General features: G+C 48.5%; 1 protein-coding gene across 1 annotated transcript; it reads right to left on the minus strand.

Annotated features, from left to right (window-relative positions):
- On the minus strand, positions 1 to 25632 carry GLI1 (GLI family zinc finger 1). The gene is made up of 12 exons (XM_044443124.1): positions 25617 to 25632; positions 21848 to 21946; positions 19919 to 20017; positions 19153 to 19348; positions 17883 to 18051; positions 16716 to 16823; positions 11884 to 12024; positions 10115 to 10264; positions 6782 to 6946; positions 5780 to 6010; positions 2816 to 3089; positions 1 to 2075 (listed from the first exon to the last, which is right to left on the minus strand). The coding sequence occupies exons 2-12, from the start codon at positions 21942 to 21944 to the stop codon at positions 1 to 3; spliced, it is 3705 nt and encodes a 1234-aa protein (XP_044299059.1). The 5' UTR covers positions 21945 to 21946; positions 25617 to 25632.

Consider the following 25632-nt stretch of genomic DNA (forward strand, 5'->3'; position numbering starts at 1 on the left):
CTAGGAGAGAGTGTTAAGGAACTGGTTCTCCCCTGCAAGAGAGTTCAGCATGGAGCTCATATCCCCCACTGCCATATTGGCAGGGCCACCAGCTGGGGAGGTGGGGCTGAGGGCTTCTGCATCATCTAGAATGGCTGTGAAGTCCAAGTGGGTATTCTCTAGGTCCAGAGTGTCCAGGCTGTTGGACACCTGCTCTTCTGGCAGATAAGAGAAGGAGTCTGATTTGAGGACATTCAGCCCAGGGACACAGGGCCCACCTGGATCCTCAGCCACACAGCTAGGTGGCTGATGGTGCCTTTGGTGAACATCCATCAACTTCTGCCCAGGGGCTTTGCTGAGCTGCATGTGCATGGGGCTGGGAAAACCGGCCTCCTCAGGTCTCTGGAGAGGGGGTAAGCGCATCATCCGGTGGGGCCCACCGTTGTTGGGGGATTCATATGAGGGACTAACCTGGTAGCCCAAGCTGCTTTGTCGACTCAGTGGCTTTGGCCCGCCAGGTGGATGGGGGACCATCCCTGGGTTGTAACACTGGCTGCCAGGGCTTGAAAGTGCCTTGTTCTCCATCTCTTGCGGGGATCTGGCTGGGTAGTTGGGGTACCTGGGTCCAGGGTAAGGTGGGTGCTGCTGGCACTGCCCGCTCTCCATGCCATCTATGACGTTGCCATCTGGCTGCTCCCCCCAAATCAGTGCTTGCTGCGACTGCACGTAGCTCCGCACCATCATCTCCTTGACCTGCAGCATTGGGGTCTGGGATCGCCTGCCGGCGGGCTGCCCACCACCAAAGCAAGGGCCCTGCTGGCTCTCAGGCTGGTACCCATCACTTCCACAGACCGGCTGAGCCTGGCAGTATGCCAGCTGCTTCATGCCCTGGCAGGAGGCAAGAGTTGGAGCAGCTGTCTGGAATTGCTGCTCGGCTTTGATGTGGGGCTGCCCGAATGGGAACGTCCCCTGCTGGCCTGCACGACCAGGTTCCACTCCCAGGTGCTTGGTGTCAGGGACTGCGTACTGGGCAGAGGGGCACTGCCCCAGGCCACTGGGTGGCACAGGGTTCATCCCTGAGCTGTCGCTGTCCCAGGGCCGTGCTGCATGGAAAGGCCCACTCATCTGGCACTGGGAGGGAATATACTCCGCCTGCTCAAAGCCACCCTCCAGCGGCTCATGGCTGGCTGGACTCATCTGCAAGTCGCCCACTGCCCTGAGCATGCCTCGGTGGGCCCCACTGCCCTGCAGCTCCATGCCTGCTGTTTGGAACAGGTAGCTCCGCTCCGGGTAGCCAAGGTAAGGGTCCATCTCCAGCAGCTCCTGTTCTCCAGCCGGGATGGCACTCTCCATGGCTGCAGCCTCTAAGAAGACATTTTCACTGATGCTTGGAGGCCGTGGGGAGAAAAGGTGGCGCTGCAGGTTGGCATCAGAGGCCCCCGCTCCTTGGGTGCTGGTTCTGCCCATCCCTGCTGGGCTCACATTGCTAAGACTTTTGAACCGCTGCACTCTGGGAGCGGGATGGGGCTTGCCCACAGACTGGGAGGGGTCACTGGCTCGCCGGGCACTGTGACTGGGTGCCTGGTGGGGGTGGAGGATGCCGGTGGTGTAGCTGTGGTACTCGTTGGTGCTATGCCTACGCATGAACGGCGGCAGGCCCGTGCCCGGGTAATCCCACATGAGGCTGTCCTGTGCTGCCCTCTCCATGCTGGGAAGAGGGGTTGGAGGAGGCCCGCCCGTTGCAGCCGCATACTTGGCCTTGAGCCGGTACTGCTGCGCTGGGGTCAGGTTACCCAGCCCTGGAAGACCTCCGCAGGGACTGGCTTCGCTGGAACGCCGGGAGGCATCTGGGGAGATGGGGTCGTACATGTCAGGCGGGCCGAGCCCATTGGAGGCTCCCCCTGCCGGCAGGTATGGCGATACCATGGAGGAGCGGCGGCTGACTGTATAGGCGGAGCTGATGGTGCTGGTGGTGCTGCCACGGCGCTCGCCTGCCAAGGGGAGGGAGGGCAAATCCCCAGACGACAGCTCCATGATGCGCCGGTGAGAGACAGCCGAGGGCAGCCCACACAGGCCAGGCACCTCCCTTGCAGGGCCTGTGAAGAAACAGAACAGGTGACTAAAAGGACCGAGAGCACAAGGCAAAGGGCTGTGCTCGAGCTAAGCACGATCTTGAGATAGCTCTAGGAGAAAGGCAGCCCTGTTCTGCCAGTCTAGATCGGTGGGTAGAGGGTGGCCCTACAACTCCCACCAACCATAGTCAACACAGCCAATAATGAGGGATGATGGGCCTTGTAGGCCAATATTATCTGGAGGGCCACAGTTGTCCATCCCTGATGGAGAGCCTCCCTCCAACCTCAGAGGAGGTTTTCAGCCTACCTGCTACCTGGCTGACTCCAATCCGCTGGCAACCTGCCTGATATCTCTCTGATGCCCTTGGATCTGACCAGCTGACAGCTGGTTCCTGTGCAGGTCCCAACCAAGGCAGGAGTCCAATTTTCTGTCCTGCTTGAAGTCAATATGAATTGGAACACCTTGACAACGTGCTTCCAGTCTGTTCACTGGGCCCAAGTTTTAAACAAAAATGAGGGGGGCATAGTCAAAATTGGAAGGGGTGATGCTAAATCAAGGGAGGAAAAGTAGGTCCCACGAGACCAAGACAATATCTGTGAGAGGTTTTTCTGCCCTTCTTCTTTCAGAACACCACAAGAACGATGGTGCTTTGCTGGCAGCTGTCTTGAATCTGCAGCAACCAACCCTTGAAATCCTGTCCCCCAGAAGTCCGACTCAGGCTCCCCTCTGGCACCCAAGATTTGAGCAAGCCTTCCGTACATACCTGTTCCAGTGATGGAAGGAAGTTTGACACCTTTCACTGACAGGGGCTTGCGCAGCTGCTTGAGTTTGTCAATGCGCAGATTCTCCAGCTTGTGCAGTGCCGACATCCCGGAGTTGCCCATGGGCTCCGATGGCTCCTCCAGCACTGACAAGTCCTCCAAGCTGCCTCCTGCGTTGGCATTCATCTCCACACCGCTGTCGTTGTTGTTCGTGCTGCCCAAGGGGGACCGTTCGCTGCTGCAGGACGACTGACCTCCAGGGCTGGGCTGCGGTTTCTGAGTGGGGGTGGGAGCACAGCCATTACATTACAGCGCAGGGGTGCCCCCCCATGCCAGTTATGACAAGTTTCGAAGGAAGCAAAATATGTGCAAAAACACAACAAAAATTAAGACAGCTGGTGGGTTTAATCAATAGATTAATAAGTATACATATACAAATTTAGTACATGCATCAATGGGTGTGATAGTAATGGATGTGGGTATGTTTTAAATCATTGGGGTTGGGGGCAGTGAAGTGGTTTTCAAGGTTTCAAGTCAGGGAATTCTTTCTACATCAACTCGTTCATCTAAGGATCCCATGTGCCTCTGCTGCAGAGGATTATAAGTGATATTCTAAGATGATTGCCAGTTAGATGTCTGCACTGCAGACCGAAAATAGATTAACAGCCATTCCTTCTTCGGATGGAACGGCAGTTCTCTGAGGGAGGGGTTGTGTAGGGATGGGTAAAAAGAATCCTCAGCATCCTCCTCAAACTAAGCTCCCAGAATCCTCTGGGAAGAGGAGGAGGAGGAGACAAGACAGTCAAATCAATAGCAGCTTTCTTCCCTCACTACACAGCAACACTGAGGAGGAAAGAGTTTTTGCCAGGACCATAGCCTGGGGTCAGGAGACAGGATTAAATCCAGGTTCTCCAATGGGTTGGGGAGCGCATCTAGTATTTTGCCTATCGGGGGGCTTTCACAAGTGGTTACTATGGGTGGCTTGTCCATTCACAAAGTGGCTACCGTAGTAGGTGCTGTGAGTCACAAAATGCCCATTTCCCAGAAAGCCAAGTGATGAGACTAGAAGAAAAGGAATGTGCCTAAGAACCTAAGTCCAAAGGAAAGGTGTGCTCTGAACTCCCAGACCCCTCCTCCGAGCCCTCCACCTTCTCCTCAAGCCCCCCGTACTCAGAAGGCAGACTGGCGAGGCTCCCGCCCATTTGTCTTTTCTAAGAACACCTCTCTGGCCCAGAGATAATAAAGGTGGTGCAGGAGGCTGGCACTGTGGTTTGCACCACAAGAGTTGTCAGCAGGAAGGCTGGCTCCTTCAAGTGCCGTGCTGGATTAATGCCACTGCCCTGACCTTGATTGGGCTCCCAAATGCCTGCTATTTAACAAACAAACAAACAAACCAAAGCCCAGTTATGTTAAATGGGACATCATGATTTTAATCATCATGATTTTATTTTGTGAACTGCTTTGGGATTTTTTAAAATGAAAAGCAATAAATTAATAAATTAATAAATAATCATGCAGGGTGACCCTGAAATTAATTTGGATTATAACACCAGCCTGTTCTGGCTTTTCAAACCATTCTGCCTTGTCCTCTTCTGGCATTTACCACATACACATGAGAAAGTGCAATTTCTCATGTGTATATAAACCTTCTGTATATAAGATGAATAAAATGCACCTTCCATGCCAAAGGAATTCAAGCTTTGTGCTAAGGAAGGTTGAAGACTGCGATGTCTACAATTTCACTGTTGTCACATGCTGCCTAGTTATCTCTGAATGAATGAGTGCCTTCCAAAACGTCCTGTCCTAGACAGCCCTGTTCAGCTCTGGTAAATTCAGGGCTGTGGCTTCCTTCAAACCTCCTCTTCTCATGTTTGGCCTTCCTCTTCTTCTGCCTTTGACTATCTTCTCCAGTGCATCTTGCCTTCATATGATGTGCCCAGTTTGGCACTTTTGTTTCTAGGGAAAGTTCTGGCTTGATTCGACCGAGGACCCACTTGTTCACCTTTCTCTCAACTTCTGAACATTTGGTACATTAAAAAGGTATATACTTGCACAATGTATATACCTTTGTGTATATACCTTTGGCTACTTTTGCTAGCCATGGGAAGACACCATACAGAGCATTTTAGCTGTAAGTGAAAATCTTTCTCAGTCCTCTCTGATTTTTGACATTTCATTATGCCCACATGCTTTCAAGTACTCCTGGGGAGTCAGAGAGGCACAGAAAATTGAGCTAGGACCCAGGTTGGAGCCCCCACTTGGCTATGAAGCTCACTGGGTAACTTTGGGCCAGTCTCAGACTCTCAGCCTTACCTACCTCACAGGGTTGTTGCTGTGAGGATAAAACAGAGAGGGGAAAGGATCATGTATGCCACCTTGGGCTCCCTGGAGGAAAAGGTGGGATATGAATATAATAAATAAGTAAACTGTTCAAAGCATTAAAGGCTGTTTGGTTCCCTCCTCAGACAAGAGAAAAAGTTAGCTGAAAACTTATTTCAGCTTACTGACGGGTGTTGCTATATACACTTTAAACAATTTGGGATAAATTATTGGGCAGTCGTGGCCGTACAAACTGCTTTGATTCCTCCCTCTTACTTCCAGGTTTGCATTTCATAGGTATGGCTGTGTATTAAAGAATGAGCAAAAGTAGCCCAGGAAACTCCTGCCTGAATCACAAAGACCCTTTCACACTCCTTTGCTCCACGTTTGGCATAACATGTAAGTTAAGAAAGGGTAATGTTGGAATTGATCCTTACTGGCCTCCCTCAGAGCAAGAAATTCTGTTCCAGCCCTCCCCATCCTGGGGCCTTTGGCGAACCATTGCAGCTCCCAGGATTCTCAGCAGCTGACTGCTTCTGGAAGGCTCCCGGATGGGGGAAGCTGCTCTTTGCTCACCACCCCACACTCCACAATGCCCCTTGCCACAGGATTTCTCCTCTGCAACCTCCCCATCCTGAGCTGCTTACCAAGTTAGAGTCGGGCACCGTGAGCTTGCCCTCTTCCTTCCTGCCGTCACTGTCCCTCTCTTGTTTCATGTCCCCATGGAGGGCTAGCATCCGACTGGTAGGCACTGTGTCTCCACGGTGCTTCTTGGTCACATGTGCATCTGGTCCGTGCACTGTCTTGACGTGCTTACGTAGCGAACTGGGATCTGTGTAGCGCTTAGTGCAGCCCGGGATCTTGCAGACATATGGTTTCTACCAGAACACAAGCAGATCCATCAGCCTTTTGGGGCATTTTCCCGTGGCTGAATGGTGTCAGAAAGGCACTCACCAGGAATTGAGCCCCACACACTGCACAAGCAGCGCCCCTCTTCCACGCTCAGTTCCACTGCCACCAGCTGCACGGGGCATGGAAGACTGTTGGTCACTGGAGCCACCTGGAACTGTGCCCCATGCAACTGCTAGCAGAGGCTCTCCTTCATGCCTGGTGATGTCCCCACCGGCTGCCCCAGACATGGAAACAAGCTGGTCAGTGGAGTTCCAGAAAAGGCACCTGCATAGCCACAAACAGTGCCTCTCTTTGGAGACCTGCAGCCGCTCTTTGGGCAGCTGCACCTGACAGGGAAGGTTGCAGGTTCTGCAACTGGTGCTCTGTGAGCAGTTGTGGTCTTCCTCTTGGCTCAGTTCACTTTGTAGGACTGGGCTGAACATGGAAGGAAGTCTGTGGGTGCCAGAGGGACAGATTCCAAAGGGGTTCATCCCAACCCAAGGCTATCTCTAGATTAGCCTTGCTTAAGCTGGTGTGTTTCAAATGACACAAACTACAACTCCCAGTATTCCTGGCCTCTGGCCATGCTGGCTGGGGCCAGTGAGACTGGAGGTCCAAAAGATCTGGGGGGTTCCAAGTGCCTTTTGATGGGAATGCTCGAAGCACCAGGTCCTATCACATCATGTGTGAATGTGTGTATCCAAGTGTGGCTGCCCCAGATCCCAAGGCCATGGCCCACCTGAGACAGCCATTCATACCTCGTTGGAATGTGTCCGGTTCTGGTGCTTGGCCCGATCCGAGGCATTGGAGAATGCCTTGTTGCAGCCCTCATGCTCGCAGACATAGGGCTTCTCCCCTGTGTGGGAGCGCAAGTGGGTCTTGAGGTTTTCCAGCCGTGAGTAGGCCTTATTGCAGCCTTCAAACTGTAAGACAGCAAAAGGTGGATGCAGGACGGTTTGCGTGGCAGGAGAGGGACCCTCCTCCAGTCTCCCCTTCTCTCTGTCAACACAAATAGGTAGCTGCTTTCACACACTCTCCCCCCACACCCACTTCTCTTCTCCTAGGGCATCCTGCTACATGTACTCCAAGTCAGGGATCAGGGATACTTAGGGCCTTCAAACTACAGTGACTGAGCCAATCTATCCAGACCAGATTTCTTCCTTGGTAGTTAATTAACCAGTGCTCTTGCTTACCACAGCATGCACTCACTAATCCATTGCTGTGACCTCATGTCTCCCTCAAAATTTCCTTTTGCTCAACACCATTGCTTTAATCTTTCAGGGCTTTAGTGACTGCGGTTTCCTTGCACCACTTAGAGAGATCTGTTCCAACCTAGCAGTATTCAAGCTCTTCACAGTGGAGAGGGCTTCAGCTGTAGAACCTGCCTGCCACATTCACCCCCACCCCCGCCCTTCATCTTTGACAATGGGGAGGGATCTGGGGACAAGGAATCCATTATTGCCTTTCATTGCCTCTGCTTCAACAATAGGCATGGCTGGTCTGCCATTATTGATTTTTTGGGGAAGCTAAGGTACACACATACGCTGCTGCTCAGCTGTGAAAACCACACAATCTTTTCATTTTTAAGCCTGCATTTCTGAACAGTCGCCTAGGCGTACATGCATGCTTTTTAAGAAAGGAAGCTGAACCAGCTTCAACACTGTGCATCTCCTTTGCAGTCGTAGCGCTGTACTGTGGGCCGCAGCCTGAGCAATGGCTCAGTGATGATGCACATGGGACTTTTCAAAGCCTTCCAAATTACCGGCAACTGAAACATTATGCATTGGTCTGTGCCACTGGATTGCTTTCTAGTCATAGCTGATACTGTGCTGTACTCATTGATTTCTGATTACCAAACAGCAATTGCATATGAAAAACAATACAGGCATAGAAATGAAAAGGACCTCTGATATGGACCTGAACACTGACCTACAGCCACCTCCTTCAAGGTGGCACCCTCTGGATGTTTCAGACAACTCCCAGAATTTCTGACCATTGGCCACAGGGTCTGGGGCTGATGGAGTTGAAGTTCAAAGCATCTGGAGGGCATCTGGCTGAGGAAGGCCATAGTAAGGTGACCACTTGCAAAAGATGAGTGTACCTTTAATCCTTCAGTAGAAGAAGGAACAGTGGCATGTGCAATGGTAAGAAATGCTGCACCTTTACATAAATATCCTACACACACACAAAATTCTACATAACTGCATAAATGTGCCCTCCATGGGGCTGCCCTTGAAGACCATTCAGAAGCTGCAGCTCATGCAAAATGTGGCAGCCAGACTAATAACTGGGACCTGTAAGGCTGAACATAGAAGGCCATTTCTGGCCAACTTGCACAGGCTGCCTGCCTGCTCCCAAGCTCGATTCAAGGTGCTGGTTTTAACCTATAAAGCCTTACATGGCCTAGACGACCAATACTTGATGGCGTGCCTCCCCTAACAGCAGTATTCCTGGATACTATACTCAACATCCAGGACCTTCCTCTGAATGCCAGTTCTGGAGCTATTGCTTGGAGGGTAGCAACAAGAGGGAAGGCTTTCATTGTTGTGGCCTCCCAGCCTAATGAAATGACTGCCCAACTGAGGCCCCTCTGGCACCAAGCTTGCCATCCTTTTGGCACCAGGTTAAGATGATCTTTTATGTCAAGGCTTTTGAAGATGTACTTGGATATCCAAGGGTTTGAGAAGCTTGCCCAGCCCAGGTGTTTCTTACAGGGCTATTCTTCATTGCATGTTTTTAAACTGCTCTTAATTTTGTGTTTAAAATATTTGTATGTTTGATAAGATTTTATGGCCTTTTCTTGTATTTTATTGGAAATTTAGTTTTATGAAGCATTGTGAACAGCCCCGAGAGCTTCAGCTATTGGGCGGAATAGAAATAAAATAAAAATGAATGAATGACCCTAAAAGCTACAGAAGCCTTGTCCAACTTTGCCTCTGGCCCTTATATATCATACAGTTGCCAAACTGTACAAGAGACAGGGTTCTGGCATGCTTTTAATGATAACACAGCGGGAAGGATTTCAGCGAGTGCAGCCCCTTTATTACACTCAGGTCAGTGTGTGTGCTGCACTTCTTATCCAAGAGAGTTCTGCAGCAAGTCCTCAATGTGCGCAATAGATGACATTCAAGCATATATTTTGCAGGCTCTGCTTATTGTCAGTCAGGAGGAAAGGGTGAAGAGTTAAACTACAGCTCCAGCCCTGGTCACTGGAAAATCTTCTGTCTTCTAGGATTTCACTAAGCACTACCTACATTTCAAACACTTCTTTGAAGTCCCAAGGGCTGGGAACTTGCCCTCCTATTCTGAAAAGAAAACAAAGCAAGCTGACATTTTTCAGGATGCTGCTTTCTGCAGCAGGCAAGACCCATCTCTGTTCTTGTCCAGTGTGCTGAATTATGTGATACAGGCAGTCCCCAAGTTATGAACAACCTGTACTTACTAAATGAATTGTCATAAAGTTTATTATTTTTAAAAAAAAATCACTGCAGGCAATTGTCATAACCACAGATAGAAAGAGAGGAAGCAAAAGGGGAGAAAGGGAGGCCTCCAAAGCAGGCCCTTCTGCCTCACCCATCTGAAGAGGGAAATCTCTCCACCATTTCCTGCAGCAAAGAGGAGGCACTGTTGAGTTTGGGTGGGAGGCGGCTAGAGATATTCAGTTTTTCCACTTTCATGGGGGTCCTGTGCCCCTAACCCTGACTATATATATTACATACAAATTCGACTTAAAGATGAATTTCCCTTTTCTCAGGAACAGAACTCGTTTGCAACCCAGGGACTCCCTGTCTACCGAAACCTTGGTCACTGCACTGCAATGGAGGAAGAGATGCTCCCAAATTCCTCACATGGGGTGTAAGGAAGAAAGTGCCGGAAAATGTGTGTTGTGGCGTGTGGCTCACGGCCAGCTCACACCACATGCATGGCTGCCTGTGTACTGTCCCTGCTGCATGCAATGGCCTTTCCTGTGGCTACTGAAGGGGTTGCATGAGCAGGCCCTGCGGGAGCCCTGAGAATTCACGCCCCGCTGTGCCTCCTGCATCCACCCTCCCTGTCTCTTTCGATGCGCTGGCCCGGCCCATTCTCCTTACCGTACACTTGTGGGGCTTTTCTCCCGTGTGACGCCTCATGTGGACGACCAGCATGTACTGAGCTTTGAAGGGTCGCTGCTCCCGCGAACAGTCGTGCCAGTGGCACACAAACTCCTTCTTCTCCCCATGGATGTGCTCGTTGTTAATGTGCTGCAGTGCCAGGGGAAAGAAAGGAGCCACGCAGAGACCAGAATTAGTGCAAGCAGCCATTTCGGGATTCATCCCCTCAGGTGTCAGTGGACTGAGGAGTTGTGGGGGGAAAGTGGGGGTGAAATGACAGCTGCTGACTGATTATAAAGAGTTTTTTATGTTCTGAAGCAGCCTTCCCCAACCTGGGGCCCTCTGGTGATGATGCCTCACAACTCCCAGCATGCCCCAACTAGCATAGGCTGAGGCATGCTGGGAGTTGTTGGGCAATGCACCTGTAGAACATCAGGTTGGGGAGGCCTGTCTTAAAGGAATGTAGCATATTTAATATCATATATTCTTAGTCTCTGCACTAACCATATTTCATGGAACTGTTGTAGCCCTTTTCATCTGCTGATGCATTTGTTACAATTCATAATTAACTATACTATTTGAGTCATGTCCTAACAAAGCTAGGAGGGGCCCTGGAGGATGCTGATGCTGTGAAAAGGACCTGCAAACTTCTGTGTGTAATCGCAAATGCACAATAGATGCCTCAGGTGGAAAAGTCCTAAGTTTCCAAGGGAAGGTGGAATGTCAACATCCAGTGCCTCCCTCAGGTACCTGAGAGCAGAACAACCTCTCTCATATACCAGACTTTATATTTCAAGCTGCCTCTTAGTGTGGATTCAGTCGAGGAACCTGAAGCAGGTCGAATCAACAATGCAAACTCAAACTGGTTTAATAGCCTTATTTCCCTCAGCCCAGAGCATTCTGGGAGCAGTGGTTCTGTGACAGAGATGAAGGATCTCTAACAGAGAGTTGTTTTGTTTAATTATTTAATTAATTTTTATACTGCCCAACAGTCAAGGCTCTCTGGGCAGATCACAAGTTCTTAGGGACCTCAGTGCACTACAACTCTCAAGATGCTCTGAGTGGACCTGCAACTAGTATAACAAGTGTTTAACCAAACAGATGGCAATCTAACTACTGGAATCAGCCTATGGGGTCAAGAGGCAGGACTGAATGCTGGGCAAGTCTTAGTTTCTAGATTACTGTCCAAACCACTAGAATAGGCTTGGGAGAGGAGCTTCTATCCTTACCTTTGTGTAGAAGAATGCTGCAAAACGTACGAAGGCAAGGAGCTGCCAGCCCTATTCCTCTTTGCTCTTTGTGGTTCTTATCCTACTGTACAGCTGCAGAGCATTAAAAAGGGGGTAGTGGCTTCTTAGTGGCAGCCCCTTGACTGTGGGATGCTCTCCCCATGGCAGTCCACCTGGTACCAGCTTTGTCATTCTTTCAGTGCCCTCTGTACTGAGGTATTTAAAGACAATCGAGGGACATCTAACAAGTTCCATGTTCAAGTGTTTTCTATTTGATCAGCTTTGAATTAAAAATGTTTTTAGCTGCTAAATTGTGTTTAAAAAATCATACTGTTTTTAGATTTTATGGGAATATATTTTTGTAACATTAGGGTGCTTTAAGTGTTGTAAACTGCCCAGAGTGCTTTGGCTATCAAGTATGGCTAAGCAGGCATCTCTCCAGGGTATATTTGGTATAGCTTATCAGGTATAGTGTGTTGGATAAGACTGCACATTCTGCTCGCCAGTCGGAAACACACACCCCAGCACCCCAGCACTCACGTGCACCAGCTGCTCCTGTGTGTCAAACTCTTTGGAGCACCCTTCCCAGTGGCAATTGGTCTCATACACAGCCTCAGCCTCCACCTTGCCATCTTCCTTCTCTAATTCGTCCCTGGGATCCAGCATGCCCAGTAAGGGATCCTAGGGTAGAGGTAAAATACAAAGCATGCTTGGAAGTTTTGTGAGGACAACTCCTTGGTCCAGCCTGCTTCCTCTTCAGAAGGGAGGCAGCAGTCTGAGACTCTCTGCCCCACCAGAGTTGCATGGACTGATGAACTGAAGTCTACACATCTGCTTCGCACCCTCTCACTGCCTGTATGGCCATTGAGAAGGCCAGCACTTTGACCCTGGCAACCAGCAATGAATCATAGCTCAGTGCTTGAGTGCCCATATTTTTGCATCTTGAAAGTCCCAGATTCTCCACACCTCTCTGGCCTGAAAAGGAAGACCCTCTGCCTGATACCCTGAAGTTCAGCTGCCAGGTGGTTTCATATATACTGGGGTGGATCTAAGGTTGAAGGTCCACCAGTGGAGCAGATACTACTGGTGGAATTGGACTTTCCGCATCCTCTCCTCCCACCTGCATGCCCATGTGTCTCTTCAAATTATGCTTCAGAATGCTGAGGGATCTCAGCAAAGCAAATAGAGAAAGTTTTGGGAGGCTGTAGTGGAGGAAGAAAAGATGAAGAAAGCCCCCTTCTGCCAGCAGTATCCATTCTGCTGCTGAAACATTGTCTTTAGATCCATATGTAAATTCCCCAAAAATGTTTTCCATGTGGCTTTCACTGGCACCACATAGGCAAGTGAGTGTATGAAAAAATGGTTAGGGTAGGTCTTATATGGCCAGCTTCCCTTTCCAGTAGATCAAGAGCTAATGCACAATCACACCTTCTTGCAGAAGGGCAGCTGCCAATACATAATTTAAAAGGACATGAATCGGTTTTAAAAATCTACTCCTCAGCCCACATGCCAGCCATCAGTTGCCTATCCAGGTAGTGTCTTGCATTCTTCTCAAAATAATCTTCTGCTAGGGCTCCCCTGAGCCCCAGGTGGAAGATAATTGGATCAACATCTTGTAGCTATTAGAGAGATCTCTTTCTATAGCCTTGCTGCATGAATCTGTTGCTGCACAGGTGAGATTTTATTTATTTAAAGATTTTATATGCCATCCCCTTGCTATATAGCCTCAGGACAGCTCACAGAAATAAATAAATATCATACAAATACAGTTAAAAACCCGGAAACACCTTGGCTGCACAATTAAAACCCAATAAATGTTAAACATTGTTATTGTTTGAATAAAAAGGTCTTAGCCTGGTACCGAAAAACAAATAATGACGGCACCAGGCAGACCTCTCTGGGGAGCGCATTCCACAGATGGGGCGCCACCGCAGAGAAAGCCCTCCTCTGCGTACTTTGCTTCCTGATGTCTCTTACTGAGGGCTCCCGGAGGAGAGCCTCTGCTGTCAATCTCAAGGGGTGGGAGGGCAAATATGGACGCAGTGTTCCTTCAGATATACAGGTCCCAAGCTGTTAAGGGCTTTATAGGTGATTACCAACACCTTGAATTGAGCCCGGACTTCGATGGGAAGCCAGTGAAGCTGGTAGAGAACTGGGGTTATATGAGAATAATGCCCAGTCCCCGTCAGCAACCTGGCTGCTCTATTTTGCACCATCTGAAGTATCCGGACTGTCTTCAAGGGCAGCCCTATGTAGAGCACGTTACAGAAATGCAACCAGGAAGTAACCAATGCATATGTCACTGTCGCCAGGCAGTCGTCCTCCAGGTAGGGACGCAGCTGATGGATTAGCCAAAGCTAATGGAAAGCGCTTCTTGCCACTGCCATCACCTGAGCTTCCAAAGACAGCTCCGGGTCGAGGAGCACTCCCAAGCTGCGAACCCTGTCCTTCAGAGGGAGTGCAACCCCATTCAGGACAAGATCCAAGTCACCTACCCAGGAGTTCGAACCACCCACCAGCAGGACCTCCGTCTTGTCTGGATTGAGCTTCAGTTTATTGGCCCTCATCCAGCCCATTACCTTGGCCAGGCACCGGTTCAGTACAGCCACTGCCTCACCTGGATTGGTTGAAAATGAGAGGTAGAGCTGGGTATCATCAGCGTACTGATGATTCCGCAGCCCACACCTCCGGATGACCTCTCCCAGCGGTTTCATGTAAATGTTAAATAGCAGGGGGGACAGAATGGACCTCTGTGGTACTCCATGGTCCCCCAGCACCACCTTCTGGAATCGGCCGTCGAGATAGGAGCGGAACCACTGCCAAGCAGTGCCTCTTACTCCCAGCCCCTTAGCCTATCCAGAAGGATACCATAGTCAATGGTATCGAAAGCTGCTGAGAGGTCCAGAAGAACCAACAGGGACGTACTCCCCCTGTCTCTCTCTCCCTGCACAGGTCATCATACAGGGAGACCAAGGCAAATTCAGTACCATACCCGGGTCTGAAGCTGGAGTGAAATGGGTCCAGATAATCAGTCTCATCCAAGAGAGCTTGGAGTTGTCCCGCCACCTCCTGTTCCAACACCTTGCTCAAGAACGGGATGTTGGCTACTGGTCTATAATTGGCGGTCATCTCTGGATCCAGGGATGCCTTCTTTAGGACCGGCCTGACCACTGCCTCCTTTAAAGGGGCAGGCACTTGGTCATCCCTCAGAGCGGCATTGATGACCTCCAGGATCCAGGAACCAATCCTGTGTTTGGCTCTGGACAGTAGCCACGATGGGCAAGGGTCCAGTAAACAGGTGGTGGTATGTACTTGTCCAAGCACCTTGTCCACATCATCAGGCCGCAATAACTGAAACTCATCCAACAATATGTGACCTGATGGTAACATTGGCATCTCCCCTAAGGAATCTGAGTCATTAGCGGAGTCCAGCTCGTGACGAATCTGAGCAACTTTCTCCTTATAGTGCTGGGCAAAGTCGTCACAGCGGGTTATCGAGGGTGGTACAGGATCTTTCTTAGGGCCTGGATGTACCAGCCCCTGTAGCACCCGAAAAAGTTCCACTGGACGGCACTGTGAGGAGGCAATGGAAATGGAGAAGAATTTCTTCTTCGCCGCCCTCACCATCACAGCATAGGCCCGATAATGGGCTCTTAAGTGTGTTCGGTCAGATTCATCCCGAGAGTTCCTCCACCTATGCTCTAGCCGTCTCCCAACCCGCTTCATCTTCAACCAGTGCTTTCTACGCACATTAAGGATGCTGTGGGATTTAGGCAAGAAGGACCCCAGAGTTCACACTTTTTTTTGTTTGCATCAGTATTGCATTGAATACAACATGGATGTGTGAGAACTGTTGTTGCAGTGTTGTCATGGGTCTATTACAGTATTTGCCTCTCTCAAGCTGTGGAAAGCTGCTTGATTTCTAACAGTACCCATTTACCTGGGAGTAAGACCCACTGAACTCCACAGGACTTATTTTAGAGGAGATATGCATAGGATCATATGGATGGAACCCTAACAGCTCCCTCATTACTGGTAATGAAACACTCCTATAGAACAAATCTTCTCTTCCCTCCCAGCTGATAAGGAAAATGAGCCACACAAGGGAGGACAAACAGAAAAAGTGGAGTCAGAAACGTCCCTTCCCTTCTGACTCTGCTTTCTCATCACCAGCAGTACTGGAAAAGTGACCAAGCACATCGCATCCTCCCAGCTGGCCTGGCCTATAGGGATCCTAAACCAGCACCAAAGGTTGTCCCATTGTGCAGCATGCTGCCCAGCTTGTAAGGTGGATTTACACATGCAGGAGGAACATCTGGTACAGTTTTTCCTGGGCCATGCCATGTTAGGTTGCCAATGGGGAATCTCATGTTTGAATACCCACTGCCACACACACATGATCCTTCCTACTCATCAAAAATTGGTATGTCAGTGATAGGCTAGTGTACAATGTCATCATATACGTGCCTGCTCAAAAGTTAGCCCCAAGGATTCCAATGGGATTTACTCCCAGGTTAATATAGGACTGGAGCCTCAGAATATTTCTCCTAGACAAGTTAATTTTCTAAGTGCAGGGCAGTTCACCTTTTCCATCAAGGAAAAGCCGGCATGATCCTGCTGCTGGTGCATTTTGGCTGATGCGTGGCACAGATTTGTTCTTATCTCAGCCATGCTGTGGGCCTCCAGATGCATTGATCCACAACACCAAAGATTCCTCAATATTGGCTATGCTGGCTAGGGTTGATGGGAGCTGTGGTCCCCCTGATCTTTTGGACCTACAAGTTGCCCATCCCTGCATTAACTAATAAGAAGCTAGGCTGGAATGCAGCCATGTGATTGATATAGCCAACTGTGAAGTTTCCACACATGGAGAGCAGAGGTGTGGTGGAACATGGGCCCACAGGGATGCAGCACCGGCACTTCTTTACTAGGAGGGATGCTACATCATCTCTTCCCTTGAGATGACTCTCTCTGAGCTCAGCTGCAATCTTCACAGTAGGTGGGAGGGAAACAGGATTTTCCAGCAACATCATATCGCTCCCTGATATAAGGCAAAATAATGCCTTAGTCTTGAAAGGGCAATTCAGTCCTGTTAACTTCACAAAGAACCTGCTCCTTGTGGAGGTGAAAACTGTTGAAACTGGTTTGCTAAAGTGGATCAACACGCTGCCTGCCTTTTCTGTAGTTTCTCTTTGCAGCTCAGCTCCCTGTAAGTAGGACTACAGCAGTTGTGTGTCTGTGAATGGAATCAAAGCCTCTCTCTCACACATTCTCTGAAGGAACCACCCATTCCCAATCTGACAGCAGACTGCAGATGTGAAGAGAGGGTATATTGGTGACTGTGTGAACATGCCACTGTGGCCTGGTGTTACCTGCGTCCCCGTAGAGGCCGGGCTGGAAATGTCACCCTCCGAGCACTCCTCCAGGCACTTGGTGCTTAGGGCATCCAGAGGGCTGCCCAGGCTGGGCTCTGACTTCAGCTGTGGGAAAGAGATGGCGAGAGCTCCAGGTGATGGTGCCCTCTCCAACTTCCTCCTACCCCATCCCAAAAGGAGGCCCTTCTTCCCACATCTGTACAGCCACCCTTCCTTCTCCCCCAGGCTAACTGGACAGGTCATTCTGCAGGCTTACCAGGAGTGCCAAGACACTGCTCAGTTTAAAGGAAAAACACAGGGCTTTGTTTTTGTTTTTTTTGTTTTTTGTGGGAGAAGTTTGCTTGTTGGTCTCAGGACTTTACACGACAGGTATGTTGTTGTCACACTGGGTATGCATAGGCTTTAGCTCAGTGGTGGGGAACCTCAGTCCCAGGGTATAAATCAAGCCTTCCCAGCATCCCAGTCCAGTCTTCTGGGGTCCCCCAGATAGCCAAACCACTTCCCCTGGTCTCATCTAGTTGGCTGGTTTCCCAACTTTGGTGCAATTCTCCCCCATTCTAAAAGGATGAAACACCTCTCCTAAGACTCAGTTCCTGGTATTATGAGCTAGACATGAAGATGGTGTTATCTAGTCCACATGGACAATTCCCTGAATGGGGCAGGGCGCCAGCACTAAAAAAGCCTTTGCCAGAGGCAGTCACAATATTCTCCTGGAGGATCCTGGGAACGGAAGCTTTGTGAGGTTCTAAGAGCCCATTGTTAAGGAGATCCCTATAGCTCACACATCAAGCTAAGTTTTCAGGGGGTCCCTGAGTGGAGAAAACAGCAACTTAGAGTTTGGGTATGTTCTGAAGCAAGCCTGGGTGGCTGAATGTGGCTCTCCAGGGGTTCTCTGATGGCCATGCCCCTTTCTCTGGCCCCACCCCTTCTCCCTGATCACTGATGATTCAGTGGTTTCTCAACCTTGGTGCACTTTCCCTTATTCTAAAATGACAAAATACTTCTTGTAAGGCTTCATTCTGGGCAATAAGAGCTTGCCCCACCCCTCCCGTGCCTGGGCCTCCCCATAATGGAAGTCAGCTCACAGGCTGACAGTGGCTCAGCAGCCCTGCATTAGAGTGACATATTGAGAGTAACAGGCTGACAGGTCAGGCACCCATTTACCTGGCAGTGTTTCAGCATCCCACAGGGGGGCGGCATATGATGGTGCATCATTGCTGGTCGATTGGGCATGTGTTCATGAGACCCACAGGGGACCATCGGTGGGTTGTGGCCAAACGACATCCCCTGAGCTTTCTGGTGGCCCATGGGGCTCTGGAACCCAAGTGAAGGACTGCAGGGGATGACAGAAGAAAACAAAAGTCAGTCTTTGAATCTCACCTTATTTGCCCCACAATGGTGCAGACCGTGGATTCCACAGGAACACAGCACAAACAGTACTGAGCCAAAAATGACACTTCCTGAGATTCTTGGTTATCTTCCTCCCACTTAGCAAAGGCAAGGCATGTTTCTAGTCCTTAAGTTTGAGATAGAAAGGATATGTGCAATGATTTTTGGTCAAGAAGCTTGGGGCTGATGAAACATCTGATTAGGGGTCATTCCCAGTGGAAGAATTAGATGCAATATGTCCGGAAGTTACTGTGTTCCTCCAGGACTTTCCTAAAGCTCTTATTCTGTTCAAAGTATGCTTGTTCCTCATTCCCTTACCCAGCTTATCTTAAACTCAAGGGAACTTATCCTTTGATGATACTTGACACTGCAGTACTAATGCTTTTATCATTCTGTTGTTTTGCTGTTCTCTTTTTTCTTTTAAGGGCCAATATTTTACTACCTGACTGGATTTTTATTGTATTTCATTGTGCATGCATCTGTATATGCATACACAGATGCAAGCACAGAGCATTCTTTTTTCTTATAAGAAACACAATTCATTACATTTATATCTCACCTTTTTCCTGCAAGGAATCCAAGGCAGTGTACCAAGTTCTCTTCCTCTCCATGTTATCCTTACAACAACAACCCTGTGTGGTAGGTTAGTCCAGAGTCTGTGACTGGCCCAACACCACCCAGTGAGTTTCATGGCTGAGTGGGGATTAGAACCCGAATCTCCTGGTTCTAGTCCCTGAACCACTGTGCCACATAGGCTCTCTCAAATACACTTAATTTGACAACCATTTCAAATCTGTTCAAACCTCTTGTTTCTCCCAAAGAAATATCAGAATGGCATGTTCCCAGGTTTCTTGGTTTGAGGCTACAGTAGACTGAATTTTTCAGAGAGTTCCCCAGAGACACCAGAGAAGTCTTCCACCAACCTAGTGCCCTCCCATTGTCTAGTATGGCCATTAGGTGATGGAAGTTGTAGTCCAACATGTCCTGAGAGCAGTGGGTTGTGGGGAAGGCCACACTCACACCACCCCCAAAGGGAGCGACCCACCTGACAGTTCCGATGGAGAGGTGCCCGTAGGAACCCCCGGCCGAGGCACAGCGTGAGTTGATGTAAGCAACTAAGGAATTGGGAGAGGTGCGGATGACCGTCTGGAGGTCAATGCTGGCATCTGAGAGCGGAGAGATGGACAGGGCCCGCTTCTTTGTCAGCTTGGCTGTGCTCCGGGGTGTAGAGAAACGAGTACCTGCAGAATGAGAAGCAGGGAGGAAAGTCGAAAAAAGTAGGTGGCCAGCATATATGCAGTCGGACCATTATGTAGTTCAGTCACAGTCAGTTACAGTGACTGGCAGGCTGTCCTGCAAGGCAGGTTAAAAAATTCTATTTGACATAGATGGTAATAATACTAATAACAATAACTGGAAATATTGCCAAGTTTCTGCTGGTGCCTATATCTTTCACCACTCAGGTTTGCAGCCCAACTTTCCCCACCTGGATTCTGGGAGTCCAACACACCTGGAATTCTGGGAGCTGAAGCCCAGCGCATCTGGGGCCCAGGCTGAGGAAGGCTGGGCTACTGACTTGAGCCCTGAGAGCTACAGACAGAAACTTGGCAATATTTCCAGGTTTATTATATGATAATTATTGTTTGATCCACCTTTTAGGATGATTCTGGAAGTTGCAGTCCAACACATCTGGAGGGGCCAGGCTGGCCCAGCCTCCAAGGATTGCTCCTCCTACTCCATTCCCTGGTTCCAGCCTGATTTTATTGGCCATTAATCCCACTCTCCACCCATTATTTTTTTGAAAAACTCACCCTCAGTATGAGAAGAATGTCCCCCTGCAGGCATCATCCCATAGGCGTGGTGATTCCCCATGGAGTTGGCCTGGTGGTAAAATGGCAAGTCACTGATCCCTGGAAAAAGAACAAGGCAAGGATGGCAGTGCCCTGGTGGGGAGCCCTGTGCTGCCCCAGCCCAGGGCTCACATCGCCCCGGAGACAGGAACACCAGGATTTGTATGTTACGTGGACACAGGAAGAGCCCTGCTTGTCAAGTCCAATGTCTGTCTAGCACTCTGCTTCCAGCAGCAGCCAGACAAAAACTTCTGGAAGTTTACCAGCATGACCTGAAATTCGGGCTTTTTCCTGGGGTTTGTCCTGAGGAACTGGCATTCAGTGGCATAATTTCTGTGAATGGAGCTGATCTATTAAGCTTCCACGGTCAACGATTCAAAAATGCCATGAAATGTTGCAGCGTGGCGTGCTCCCTGTTCAGCCACACAGTTCCACTGCTTCCCTTGCAGCATTCCATGGGCCACTGGAATGCTGTTTAGTCCTTGATGGGCTATTGGGGGCTGGGGGCCTCTCTTGTGAGGGTTTGGAAGGCCACTTAAGCCAGCTCATAGTGATCTTCTTATGGAGAAACCCTTGCTAAATGACTGAGAGTGATGAATGAACAGAGGGCTGGAAAGGGCCATGACTGGATGAACTAAGGCACTGCAGTTTCTCCCCAAAGAGGCATGGCTGTGTGGTAAGTGCAAGTGGATGAACGTAGCTGGCTATGATGAGGAAGGGGATGGGGAAATTGTGCATAGGGTCTTAATGCCACTAGGGGTAGACAAAAAAACAACTTTTTTGCTGTTTTAGTGTTGTTTTAATGATTGTAAGCCGTCCTGAGATGCCATGCATAAGGGATGGCATACAAACGTTTTAAATAAATGAACAAACAAACTGGTCTGCCCTTTGGATGTTTTGGACTACAACTACCATCAGCTCCAGCCAGGGCTCTGAGAGCATGGGAGTTGTAGTCTAAACTAACTGGAATGGAACAGGTTGCCTGCAAAAGTGATCTTCAGACATGGTTCAGAACTGTTCTAGGATCCCTTGGGAATTATCTTCAGTTCTTCAGCCAGGAGTGTAGTCATGGCAGAAATATTTCCCTAAATGTCTGCTTGCTCACCACAACTTCTCTTGCCCTGCAATATGGACCAATGAGAGAGAGTGTGCGTTTGTGTTTTGTCCTGGGGCAGATGGGCACAGAGTAATCATGATCCCTTGCAGTCCATTTAGATAGAAAGTGCGGCTTTCAGACACTCTGCAAACCTGTTACAAAACAACTGGGTCCCCTGGCAGGCCAGTGAGAACTCCTCAGCAGATAAAATAGAGGGGAGAGGCTCCTAGGAAGCCAAGATGTTTGAAAACTGCCTTGCACAAGCCTGACCAGAGAGCCTTGCAGATAAATGGGCTGTAGTGTGGAGGAGCAGATAATGTCCCCCTGGTGTAGCAGGAGGATTGCCAAGCACTTGATAGATTTGGGACCCAGGCTCCAAAGCATTGAATCTCCACACAGTTTGTTATGTCATTAATATATCTACATATGCATATTTAGGAAAATGCCCAGGATTTATTTACATTTCAGAGAAAGCAAAGCCTGCCAATTGATTTCTCATCCAAATTATCTCAAAGAAAGTGATCAATGATCATTCCTGCCCCAGATTACCCAAGTAAATAGTTTCTCTTCATTCTGTACCCCTAAGCTTGACCAGTTTGTGCAAAGGGGGGGCAGCTGCAGCATCTTAGGAAAAGGAATGGATTTTTCCCACCTTAGCTGCAATCCTCCTTCCAAAACACCCCTTGAATGGCACTGAACCTAGCAGAAAACCTTCCTCTGGCACCAGTGGTTACTCTGAGAAATAGAGTGGGGACCACGGGCCAGGACCAGCAATGCCCCTGAGTGAGGCTGACCTTCTGCCATGGAGCTGGGTTGCCCCTGCCCGTGAAGAGGCCGAAGGTAACAGTGCTCCACATAGTTGCTAACTGGTGGGTTCACGGAGTTGAACATGGTGCATCAGAAGCTGGTTGCAGTCAGGAGCACATCTGCTAAGCGGGGGACAGGAAACGGTGCTGTTCTGGCTGAGGCGTCCAGATCTGTAAGAGACAGAGTGCAGTGAGTTATGTGGGTAGGGCAGAGAGGCCACCATGGAGGATCCCACCCCTCCAGTCATGGCTGCAGCAGCTCCAGAATTACTGCACTTGATGGCATTCGGCAATCTGTCCAAGCACCCCAGTTCGCATCATTGGCAGGGTAGGAGGGATTGCAGCTGAGTGGGCAGACCACAGGCACTGCATGGAAAAGGTCCCCAGTTCAATCTCTGGCATCTCCAGAAAACCCAAGAAAGTCAACTAATGTGCAAGATAGACCAATGGACCAACTTAATAAAAGGCAGTTGCCCAGGTTCATATCTGTACAATGTATCATTGCTTGATGCTATTATGGTTATATCCCCTTTCTTCCTGGAAGGAACATCTTCTACGACTAACTCCATGTGATGAATGATATCAAAACAGGACATTTTGGGGGATGTTCATTCATAGGGTGGCCTATGAAGGTAAGCAGGGGACAACTTGGAGCAGCACATACCCTTAAGCAGACACATGGATTGAGAGTTCCTGATGGGAGTAAGCAAAAAGTTTCCCTGTATAGGCCTGGGGGGAGGGGGAGAGAGTTAAAGGCTGATTTGATACATTCAAGATTAAACTGGGAGCAAGGGGAAGGAAATGCATTTCAAGAGCATTTCTTGGGGTTACTTTTCTCTTACACCTCATCATAAATATAGTGATGTTATTAGCACAGGACAGCCAGATAAACAAACTCACATTTTCAAACAAAAGAATGGCCATACCTAATACAAAATCCCCCTTTCCGCCTAGGCATACTACTTGGGAGCAAGCCCTGCTGAAATCCTTGGGACTTACTTCTGAGGAAGCATGCACAAGCTTAAGCTGTCTGCCTGTCCCTCAGCCCCTGATAAAATTTTCCCGAGTTAATAGCTCTTCGTAGAAAAAGGCTTCTCCAGCACAGACACAGAAGATCTTCAGGGATAATCAACAGCCCCCCATTCCCAAGCTTGTCCTAACTTGCACCCTTGCACAAAGGCTGAAACGGCATCCTTTGGAATACAAATTCAAGCTTGAGGAAAGCAGTTTCTCACCATTTAAGTGGCACCTGTCCATCACGTCTGGCCCCAAACCCCAGTTCAAATCTTTCACTAAGAGCAGAATGGCTGGGAGGTCTGTTGACTTTTCTCCCAGCCCAGGTGCATGGAAAATACCCACCATGCCTTCTGACAGACCCAGGTAAGGAAGGCAGAGTGTCCATCTCACAAAGAGCTGCTCCCTTCCTTCAAAAGCAGCCCATCATGGTGCAACTAGCTAATTTTCAGCCACATCATCCTATTTCTATCCTGGCTATTTTCCTCTTGCAAGGAATCCATGGCACTACCACTCAAAAGACTTCATTTACACATGTATTCTATTTATAGCTGGCCTTTTCTTCTTTGAGGAACTTTCAGCGATTCACATGATTTTCCTCTTCCTTTCCAATTTATCCTCACAACCACCCTGTGAGGCAGGTAGCCCGAGAGTCCAAAGTGAGCTTCATGGCCGAGGGAAGGGACTAGAACCTGGATCTCCCGAGTTCCAGTCCAATACTTACCCACTATGCCACACTGGATCTCCAGCATGGTTGCACTGACATTATGCAGCTCTTCTGCCTTTCTCTCCCTTCTGTGGGAAGAAAAAAGAAGAGGCAGTGGAAAAACATGTGGCGCGTGTGTGTGTGTGTTCAAATGAACAATAAAGTCATCTGGATCTATGAAAAAGCTGCTGTGATTCAAAAACATTATTATACTTTTCAACAGTCCGATAATCTGAGTTCAACTCATTAAAAACAGAAAATACTATCCATAAACCAATGAATACAAAGAGTGCATAGTACAGGCCTTATATGGAAGTGTGTCCAGCCATTTTGGGTGGCAACCATGCACTATGGCTTGACCACTTATGCTTTGCCCAGTTTTACCTTTGATGCCAGGTTGGGCGGGCAGTGTGGACCTACATTAACTTCTAAGAGGAACCACTGCTTTGCTTTCTCAGACTGTGAAAAAACAACACTCCAGCAGTGGTGTGGAAGTACGGCATGTTACTGGAGGACGGTTTGGATTCCACTGGGAGTCTCTGAACTGCCAGCAGTGCCTTCTGGATTCCAGCAGGGGGGGCAGCACCACAAGGTCGTATTGCCGTTTCCTTTCAAGTGAGAGCTCGAGATACTTTCCCAGATGTGCAAGCCTGTGAGTTTCGTCCTCCACAGCCAGCATGGCCAATGGCTCCTGCGGGGAACCAGGCCCAGGAAGGGTCAATTCCTTCATGTCAAAAGCCATGAAGGCCAATTTTGATTGTGGAAATGGTGCATCTCCCTCTGCCACTGCACCAAAGAAATTGGTGGCCACCTGAGGTTGCTTTTTATTTTAAAAAGAAGGGGGATCAGTAATTCTTGGCATGACCTATGGAAGCTTTTGTATATCCAAATGTATTGAACTTTGAAAAGATCATAAGATATGACGATATCTTGGATAAGGATGGTGGCCTGAAACTGGAGCAAGAAATACAAGAACAGGGACTTAATATTTCCTGTTGGTATAAGGTGCAGATGCAATTGAGATATGCTAAAGACTGTAAAACATGGGGGTTTTACAAAGACCTAACAGAGTTTGATCAAGTGATGCTTAAAACAGATGAGAAAATTATTAAAAGACTATACGATTTTTTACTTGACAGGAAAATGGAAGGGGAACAAATTAAGGAAACTATGATAATATGGGCACAAAACTTTGGATTTAATGTTGAATTAGAAAAGTGGCAAAAACTATGGGAAAGAAACATTAAGATAACATTAGCAACTTCGTATAAAGAAAATTTATATAAAATGTTCTATAGATGGTATTTGTCACCAAGTTGATTAACTAAGATGTTTCCAAATATGTCAAATAGATGTTGGAAATGTAAACATAAAGAGGGTACTTTCTATCACATGTGGTGGACTTGTGATAATGCGAAAAAGTATTGGATTAAAATACATAGATGGATGGAGGAAATATTACAAAAACCCTTTGCTTTTAAACCTGAAGTTTTCTTGTTAGGCATCATACCGGAAGACGTTAACAGACAGGAAATGTATCTGATGCTGCACCTAATCACAGCGGCGAGGACTGCATTTGCTCAATATTGGAAAAGCGAGGAGCTGCCCACCGATGGATTGATTGTAAGAAAGATCTTGGAATGCGCAGAAATGGATAGATTGACTTTATCATTGAAGGAGAAAGAGAACACTGACTTCTATCGAACTTGGAATTCTTTCTATAACTGGCTGGAGAAATGGGACTTGGCATAAACTTAGAAATGTTTTCAAATCATTATAAATTGATTTGAATTTGACTTTAGAATGTTAAAAAATATGTAGTAGGGGGTTGACCTAGTAAATCCGATGTATGTGATGTTTGATGTTTTTAGTGTTAGTTTAAAATTTTAATAAAAAATTAAAAAAAATTAATTATTGGCATGGATCTCCTGCATGACAAGTGATTTGGCTCTTATCATCCACAACGTATTTCAGCAGTTAATGTCTGGGAGAAAAATGTACAAATGTAACTGTATTTTATCACAGATGTTGAATCTCAGGCTGGTGGGCAAAA

Source organism: Varanus komodoensis, unplaced genomic scaffold (assembly GCF_004798865.1).
Source record: "Varanus komodoensis strain SLA01 unplaced genomic scaffold, ASM479886v1 scaffold41, whole genome shotgun sequence".
Taxonomy (NCBI): Eukaryota; Metazoa; Chordata; class Lepidosauria; order Squamata; family Varanidae; genus Varanus; species Varanus komodoensis.